Below are 10,000 nucleotides of genomic sequence, written 5' to 3'. Positions count from 1 at the left end.
CTGAAATCATACGCGTAATTTCAAAATCGAACGAGCGCGCAGCGCGAGTTCGATTTGAAATCACAAGTATGATTTCAGACCAAAAGTGCACGACACGAGGTTCAATTACCACTTTATTACCTCCATTTTGAAATCGCCCAAATACAGGACTAATGGTCAATTCAAGTATTTTACTGATGCAGTACTGAGCCGGTTTTAATTTTAAATAAAAAGCTGAACCACAAAACGCTTTTACATCTTATTTTGAATGCAAAACAGAAAGACTTTGACGTCATGTGTCAAAAACTCAGTCAAGTGTAAAATGATGCGATTTAGAGCAAAAAATGGTACGATTTGGGAATAAATCACATCATTTAGAGCCAATCAGATTACGGGGACCACCAGTGATTTCAAAATGGATGTAATAAAAATTTCAACAAAGAATATTGATCCGGCAGCCATATGTGAAAGTGGTCTATATGTAGTTTTCGCTGAATTAAAGGAAGATTGTTATGTCTATTTACAGTATTTATAGTGCACTTATTCTTCTAAACAAAATAAATTACTAAGGGTGTGAGACACCAGAAATACCTCAGTAAGTAACGAACTTCAGTTCCAGGTGCCGGAATAGTCTCCACATTTCATGGCTATTCTGATAAATAATACGCATAGATATAAATTGGTTTTACTTCCATCTAAATTCTTTCTTCATCGCTGAGATGTCTAGGTATACTGATTGTAAATTATTCATCCGTCTGAAGGTTGTTGTAAACATAAACTGTTTAAAAGTTGTTGCCGTTCATAGATATTCATAGATACATCGAAATATTCTCTGCACATCAAAAAAGTTGCGCGACCCTCTCGTAATAGACCACGAGGTGCACCCGCCTTCCCGAATGCCGAATCTGACACGAGTAAAGGAAAGCGCCGCGCGGGACTACTTTTTGTGTGCTTCGTTCCCAGAGTTCTGCATTTTCTTTTCATTTGAACGTAATAAAAGGCGTAGTATGTTGCAAAAGTGACCGGCAGTCCTGAAAAAAGGGGAAAGCAGTATGATCTGTCCATAAGTGCCGAGAGTGAACATCGCTATTTTTCTATACTATTGTATAGTGATTACACCAGATCCTCTTATGAAATTGTTTAATTAAAAGTTTTATTGCTGTTCACAACCCTCCACTTTCCCACATACAATAAATTTCTCGATATATTCTTAGGGACCAATTATCGTTTATCATCTGAGAGAGGGGGGAGGAGAGAGGAGGATTTGTTGGATAACATGGTTTTCATAGGGAACGGAGTATAAAGGAGGCAACAGAATATAAAGGAGGCACTGCCAAAAATTGGCTGCCATTGAAGGGGATGATGATACTTCAGAGACTTAAGGGGTGTAATCAGGCTCCTTGGTTCCTTAATTAAACAACTCGAGGGAAAACCACTACATGACTGTTACACCACGTATGCACTGAGGGTAAAAAATATTTAAAAAAAAAAAAAACGCGCTCGAGTCAAAAGAAGCGACATTATTGAAGACTACTTGAATGGATCCTTCTTTTAGGGTTAAGATGGCGGATACCGACGCCAATTGGTAGATACGATGTTTATCAATCAGGGAAAGGACTGAATTTATCATCAACAGAGTTATTAAGCGATGTGAAGTTTGTTGTTCCAGCCAGGTCGAATCGGGTTACGAGACGTAAGTTGGTGATTCCAGCTCACAAGTTTGTGCTTGCAGTCAGTGGCCCCGTATTATTTACGATGTCAAGTGGGGGACACAAAAACTCTAGTTAGATGCCTGACTATGATTAAAACAGCTTCTTAGAGTTGCTTTGTTACATGTACGGCGACAAAATAAATTTGGCAGGTGTTGTACTTAGCGACCAAATATATGATGCCCTCTCTCGCTTGGCTGTGTAAAAATTATCTGTTAGAAAACTTAGATGCATCGAATGTCTCTTGTATCCTATCAAATGCTGACAAAGACAATTAAGATTCGGAAAAACAATGTTGGAAAATGTTCGAAGGGTAAACACAAGAAGCCGTCACTTCTGTTGAATTAGTTACAGTTGAACGATCATTAGTGACGTCAGTTGTCACACGAGACCTGTTTACCGTCAACGAGGTGGAACTTTTCAAAGTCCTATACTGAATGAGGACGAAATAGAATTGGGAATTAAACGAGACTTACCTGTAAAGTTTGATGGTAATTCTATGGAGTCATTATGAAGTGTAACGGATCACATGCCCACCCTTCTACTGCGAACCCGCCCATTCTTAGACCTACTATTCAGCATTTGTTCATATTCTTTGAACTGCGGTATTAGATACGTATGATGCACGATCTTCGCAGTAGATAGCGCTATTTATGCAATAGCGAAAATCAGACCTGAAAAAAAAAAAAAAAAAAAAAAAATCAGGGCTGTACGGGACTCGAACCACTGACCTCTGCGATACCAGTGCAGCGCTCTACCAATTGAGCTAACAAGCCAACTGGCAGCAGGCCGTTAAGTTGATTCTTAATAAACCCGTGAAAGTGATAACTGAGATACCATGAATATATGAAGTTCATATATTTTGAACTGCGGTATTAGATACGTATGATGCACGATCCTCGCAGTAGATAGCGCTATTTATGCAATAGCGAAAATCAGACCTGAAAAAAATCAGGCCTGTACGGGACTCGAACCACTGACCTCTGCGATACTAGTGCAGCGCTCTACCAATTGAGCTAACAAGCCAACTGGGAGCAGACTGTTAAGTTGGTTCGTAATAAACCCGTGAAAGTGATAAATGAGATAGAACAAATATATGAAGTTCATATATTTTGAACTGCGGTATTAGATACGTATGATGCACGATCCTCGCAGTAGATAGCGCTATTTATGCAATAGCGAAAATCAGACCTGAAAAAACTCAGGCCTGTACGGGACTCGAACCACTGAACTCTGCGATACCAGTGCAGCGCTCTACCAATTGAGCTCTACCAATTTACGAACTTAACGGCTTGCTCCCAGTTGGCTTGTTAGCTCAATTGGTAGAGCGCTGCACTGGTATCGCAGAGGTCAGTGGTTCGAGTCCCGTACAGGCCTGACTTTTTTCAGGTCTGATTTTCGCTATTGCATAAATAGCGCTATCTACTGCGAGGATCGTGCATCATACGTAACATTTTTTTCTTTTTTTTCCATGGCATGACATGCATCAGTGCAAAGGCATAAAAAAGTGATTATTCCAGAGCGTATGAGTAGGGTAGAGTATAGGTAGCGTAGCGTACGGGTAGCGTATGGGTAGCGTAGCGTAGCGTATGGGTAGCGTAGCGTAGCGTATGGGTAGCGTAGCGTATGGGTAGCGTAACGTATGGGTAGCGTAGCGCAAGGGTAGCGTAGCGTAAGGGTAGCGTAGCGTATGGGTAGCGTAGCGTAGCGTATGGGTAGAGTAGCGTAGCGTATGGGTAGCGTAGCGTATGGGTAGCGTAACTTATGGGTAGCATAGCGTAAGGGTAGCGTAGCGTATGGGTAGCGTAGCGTAGCGTATGGGTAGCGTAGCGTAGCGTATGGGTAGCGTAGCGTATGGGTAGCGTAGCGTATGGGTAGCGTAGTATATGGGTAGCACAGCGTATGGGTAGCGTAGCGTATGGGTAGCGTAGCGTATGGGTAGCGTAGCATATGGGTAGCGTAGCGTATGGGTAGCGTAGCGTATGGGTAGCGTAGCGTATGGGTAGCGTAGCGTATGGGTAGCGTAGCGTATGGGTAGCGTAGCGTATGGGTAGCGTTGATCTTGGATGTGATGGCGAGGGGAAAAAACTGCGAATAGGTTTTAAATCTTTAGATTTAAATGCTTCAATTGACTGAGTTGGGTCTGACTGAGTCGATTGACTGATTTGTTTGGCTCTCATTCGTGACTCACAGACCTAGTGTTGTCAAAAAGATTTTGATCAACCGGACTGGGATATAAAATAGGCGGCACAAGGGGTCATCGATGACATGCCCCTAAGTTGCAAATTGGGCTACACACATTCGGAATAAATGACACGTTTGTAAGAGTAGACATTGAATCGCACCAATTTTCCGGCTTCCATGGACAACACTGTGAACCGTGAGATCTTGTTTGGCTCCACCAAACTCCGTCAATAAGTACATGGTATTAGCGGAACCCAAAAGGTATAATTTTGGTCTGGAATTTGCGTTTAAAACGCACGCATTTGAAATTTTTATGGACTTCGGTCTCTTTAAAAGTTTGAGGTTATTGCTATATTGAGTAGAAATTTATGATATATTTGTACTAAAACCTTTTTAAACAACAACAAACATATGAAACATATGTGTGAACTGCGGTTATGAGACGTATATGAGAACGATCCTTCGCAGTAAAGCACTATTTGAGCAATAGTGAAAATCAGACCTGAAAAAAAATTTCAGGCCTGTACGGGACTCGAACCACTGACCTCTGCGATACTAGTGCAGCGCTCTACCAATTGAGCTAACAAGCCAACTGGGAGTAGGCCATCAAATTAATTCGATATAAACCCGTAGATGATAAATCAAACAACAACAAACATATGAAACATATGTGTGAACTGCGGTTATGAGACGTATATGAGAACGATCCTTCGCAGTAAAGCACTATTTGAGCAATAGTGAAAATCAATTGGTAGAGCGCTCAATTGGTAGAGCGCTGCACTAGTATCGCAGAGGTCAGTGGTTCGAGTCCCGTACAGGCCTGAAATTTTTTTCAGGTCTGATTTTCACTATTGCTCAAATAGTGCTTTACTGCGAAGGATCGTTCTCATATACGTCTCATAACCGCAGTTCACACATATGTTTCATATGTTTGTTGTTGTTTGATTTATCATCTACGGGTTTATATCGAATTAATTTGATGGCCTGCTCCCAGTTGGCTTGTTAGCTCAATTGGTAGAGCGCTGCACTAGTATCGCAGAGGTCAGTGGTTCGAGTCCCGTACAGGCCTGAAATTTTTTTTTTTTTTTTTCAGGTCTGATTTTCACTATTGCTCAAATAGTGCTTTACTGCGAAGGATCGTTCTCATATACATAAAACCTTTTTATCTCAAAATTATGATATTCGGACGCATTTCAACTGTGGGTCTGTTTGAATAAAGCTTAAAGCTTTTCAGATGAATTGAGTGCGATTATTAGGCTGTTTGAAGGAAGTTGGGGATTATGTCTTAGAAACAAGGGGGGTTCCGCGGCCACGAGCTCCACCCTCCCGTCCCTACTACCCATGCCTCGGTCTCAGCAACGAAATTGTCTCAGCCCTTGGCTTAAGAGCCGCCAAAGAGGACCGACAACATTTTACAACAGGTACGAAATCATCTGCACTAGTGAAGTGACTAGAAATTGTTGGTCTCATCGGGATACAGAATCCCTCGTGACATTTTTCCGACCTCGACCTCTTTACTTCAAGGTCTGACGTAGTCATGTTATGATGGTGAGGTATGGACTTTAATTACACTCGTTAGCTCACTCAGGAGATGAGTTCCTGGCCCATTCCATTCCCATCTGCCATGCTGGGTTAGGCGTATTTTCTTCGGCCTCCTCCTACTAGGTTAGCTTCTGTCCCAGAGTCATGCTTTTATTTATATCTGTTTTGCCGCTATTATTTCGGCGCCTCTTGGGGAAGAGAACGCGTAGAACAGTCATACGGTATATTCATACAGATAGAACAGTCTATTGTATATTCATACGGCTGCCAGCAAGTTCTCTGTAGCTCACGTACTTTTAGAGGCGGCTGCGTAAGTATTGAGTAGTGTCGAATCCACATGAGAAACTCAGTTTTCTTTGTTTCACGTTCGTTGCAAATAACTGAACAGTGATCGCAGCCTTTCAAGTTTTGATTTGGACAAAAAGAAGACGAATTTTGACACCTGCTCTTTCCTTCAAAGGTAACGCGCGAATAATAAAACGTCAAAGAGGTCCTTTGAGAATTAGTTCGTGCGGTTAAAATTTCACGTGCAACTGCGCGCAGTAAATTTAAAATTCAACTACGAGGGTGTAATCAAATATTTCACTCCGTTGAACTGCAAGAAGTTTCAGTGAAAGTTTTTCAGGTAAGACCGGAAGGCTTCTGGTAAATGTGCGCTCTGTTTAGCAAAGTCGAGTGACAGCTAGAATGTCATATGCGTTTAGGCAGTAAATTTTTAGAAAGCTCCCGAGCGCGGAATTTCATAGCACGGTTACCTTGGCGAGAATGCATGCGTAAGGTCGTCGAATGTTGGGGCTCGTTATTTCTAAAGCGACAATTGTTGCGTACGGTTTGAAATCCAGCTGTATTTTTTGAAAGAACTTTCCAAGTAGACCTTTTTCAGAGCAAAACGAGGGGTTGACGACGAAAGGCTCTGACAAAGGATTAATGCTCGAATCGTCCGCTCGTTAGGATCTCTCTGTGTGGCAATTTACTCAACCCACTTGGAAAAGTAAATTATAATAGTTATTGAGCATAAGTATCGCGCCACTAGAACTGGAGGCTCTAATATGCTTTCAAAAATAATCTTGGGATGTCACAATTGTTTTGCTATTGCATTGCTATTCTAAATCACCAATCCCCATCTTATTTTTTTTTAGTAGATACAGAATGAATTTAAAGCGTTGTTTGTTCATTGGCAAGTTCTTGTGCATGTTACTGGTATCCACCAATGCTTGGTGGCCATTTTATAGCTCGTCTACTGAAGAGACCGAAGCAGAGCAAGGGCGTTATTTGAAGAACAGTCCAGTTCCTTTTGAAATGACGACATTCGAAGAAAAAGTTTTGGCCAAGGCCAAGAAGTATATGGAAAATCTTGCACCATTGGACACCTGTCATCAGATTGTAAGTATGAAATCATCAAAGTATACAAACAGTTTTTAATTTCACAAATCTTGTTTTAGTAATAACAGTAAATATTATATTTTCCAATTAAATGCAATTACACTGGTAATGCAAATTATTTCCTGTTCTGTCACGCGTAACTTGTCGCGTTACACGTTTTCACGTATTGTTTTGTTAAAAATTGTGGGATAGCAGGAGGCATGCTGTCAAAGTAGAAAACTGTAGTTTGTAGGTGCTCCGGTGAAGACGCTTTCTCGTTTCACCTCATACGTTTATTTCTAATAAACCCGGTTACACTGCCGAAGAAGAGTTCTGATCTCGTCTATTTTTCGGGTAATGGATCAGAGCTTGACAGATCGAAACATTTCCGCTCTATAGATGTTTTTGTATTACGGGGCATGCTTAGCACGCGAATATAAATACACGTGGGGTTTTCAACGCACGACTACATGCTCGTGACATTCGATTTGGATCCCTTGCACCTACTGGCCGTCTACTTGCACCTACTGGCCGTCTACTTGCACCTACTGACCGTCTGTTTAATTCAGAGCGTAACCTTGCACCTACTGACCGCCTACTTGCACCTACTGGCCGTCTACTTGCACCTACTGGCCGCCTACTTGCACCTACTGACCGCCTACTTGCACCTACTGACCGCCTACTTGCACCTACTGACCGCCTACTTGCACCTACTGACCGCCTACTTGCACCTACTGACCGCCTACTTGCACCTACTGGCCGTCTACTTGCACCTACTGGCCGTCTACTTGCACCTACTGGCCGTCTACTTGCACCTACTGGCCGTCTACTTGCACCTACTGGCCGTCTGTTCAATTCAGAGCGTAACCTTGCACCTACTGGCCGTCTACTTGCACCTACTGGCCGCCTACTTGCACCTACTGGCCGTCTACTTGCACCTACTGGCCGCCTACTTGCACCTACTGACCGCCTACTTGCACCTACTGACCGCCTACTTGCACCTACTGGCCGTCTACTTGCACCTACTGGCCGTCTACTTGCACCTACTGGCCGTCTACTTGCACCTACTGGCCGTCTACTTGCACCTACTGGCCGTCTGTTCAATTCAGAGCGTAACCTTGCACCTACTGGCCGTCTACTTGCACCTACTGGCCGCCTACTTGCACCTACTGGCCGTCTACTTGCACCTACTGGCCGTCTACTTGCACCTACTGGCCGTCTACTTGCACCTACTGGCCGTCTACTTGCACCTACTGGCCGCCTACTTGCACCTACTGGCCGTCTACTTGCACCTACTGGCCGTCTACTTGCACCTACTGGCCGCCTACTTGCACCTACTGACCGCCTACTTGCACCTACTGACCGCCTACTTGCACCTACTGGCCGTCTACTTGCACCTACTGGCCGTCTACTTGCACCTACTGGCCGTCTACTTGCACCTACTGGCCGCCTACTTGCACCTACTGGCCGTCTACTTGCACCTACTGGCCGCCTACTTGCACCTACTGACCGCCTACTTGCACCTACTGACCGCCTACTTGCACCTACTGGCCGTCTACTTGCACCTACTGGCCGTCTACTTGCACCTACTGGCCGTCTACTTGCACCTACTGGCCGTCTACTTGCACCTACTGGCCGTCTGTTCAATTCAGAGCGTAACCTTGCACCTACTGGCCGTCTACTTGCACCTACTGGCCGTCTACTTGCACCTACTGGCCGCCTACTTGCACCTACTGACCGCCTACTTGCACCTACTGACCGCCTACTTGCACCTACTGGCCGTCTACTTGCACCTACTGGCCGTCTACTTGCACCTACTGGCCGCCTACTTGCACCTACTGGCCGCCTACTTGCACCTACTGGCCGTCTACTTGCACCTACTGGCCGCCTACTTGCACCTACTGACCGCCTACTTGCACCTACTGACCGCCTACTTGCACCTACTGGCCGTCTACTTGCACCTACTGGCCGTCTACTTGCACCTACTGGCCGTCTACTTGCACCTACTGGCCGTCTACTTGCACCTACTGGCCGTCTGTTCAATTCAGAGCGTAACCTTGCACCTACTGGCCGTCTACTTGCACCTACTGGCCGTCTACTTGCACCTACTGGCCGCCTACTTGCACCTACTGGCCGTCTACTTGCACCTACTGGCCGCCTACTTGCACCTACTGGCCGTCTACTTGCACCTACTGGCCGTCTACTTGCACCTACTGGCCGCCTACTTGCACCTACTGACCGCCTACTTGCACCTACTGACCGCCTACTTGCACCTACTGGCCGTCTACTTGCACCTACTGGCCGTCTACTTGCACCTACTGGCCGTCTACTTGCACCTACTGACCGCCTACTTGCACCTACTGGCCGCCTACTTGCACCTACTGACCGCCTACTTGCACCTACTGGCCGTCTACTTGCACCTACTGGCCGTCTACTTGCACCTACTGGCCGTCTGTTCAATTCAGAGCGTAACCTTGCACCTACTGGCCGTCTACTTGCACCTACTGGCCGTCTACTTGCACCTACTGGCCGCCTACTTGCACCTACTGGCCGTCTACTTGCACCTACTGGCCGCCTACTTGCACCTACTGGCCGTCTACTTGCACCTACTGGCCGCCTACTTGCACCTACTGGCCGCCTACTTGCACCTACTGACCGCCTACTTGCACCTACTGACCGCCTACTTGCACCTACTGGCCGTCTACTTGCACCTACTGGCCGTCTACTTGCACCTACTGGCCGTCTACTTGCACCTACTGGCCGTCTGTTCAATTCAGAGCGTAACCTTGCACCTACTGGCCGTCTACTTGCACCTACTGGCCGTCTACTTGCACCTACTGGCCGTCTACTTGCACCTACTGGCCGCCTACTTGCACCTACTGGCCGTCTACTTGCACCTACTGGCCGTCTACTTGCACCTACTGGCCGCCTACTTGCACCTACTGGCCGTCTACTTGCACCTACTGGCCGCCTACTTGCACCTACTGGCCGTCTGTTCAATTCAGAGCGTAACCTTGCACCTACTGGCCGTCTACTTGCACCTACTGGCCGTCTACTTGCACCTACTGGCCGCCTACTTGCACCTACTGGCCGTCTACTTGCACCTACTGGCCGTCTACTTGCACCTACTGGCCGTCTACTTGCACCTACTGGCCGCCTACTTGCACCTACTGGCCGTCTGTTCAATTCAGAGCGTAACCTTGCACCTACTGGCCGTCTACTTG

At 45.7% G+C, this 10,000-nt stretch overlaps 1 protein-coding gene across 1 annotated transcript in view; it reads left to right on the top strand.

Moving 5' to 3' along the window:
- Positions 1-6,563: 6,563 nt before the first annotated feature.
- Positions 6,564-10,000, top strand: part of LOC148722556 (protein brambleberry-like) — a 13,637-nt gene continuing 10,200 nt past the window's right edge. The window contains exon 1 of the mRNA XM_088737055.1: positions 6,564-6,797. Coding sequence (XP_088593181.1) covers positions 6,564-6,797 — 234 coding nt within the window. The remainder of the gene's footprint in view (positions 6,798-10,000) is intronic.

Source organism: Stylophora pistillata, chromosome 10 (assembly GCF_964205215.1).
Source record: "Stylophora pistillata chromosome 10, jaStyPist1.2, whole genome shotgun sequence".
Taxonomy (NCBI): domain Eukaryota; kingdom Metazoa; phylum Cnidaria; class Anthozoa; order Scleractinia; family Pocilloporidae; genus Stylophora; species Stylophora pistillata.
Note: the sequence above shows the minus strand (reverse complement) of the source record. Positions and strands in the feature narration are given on the sequence as shown.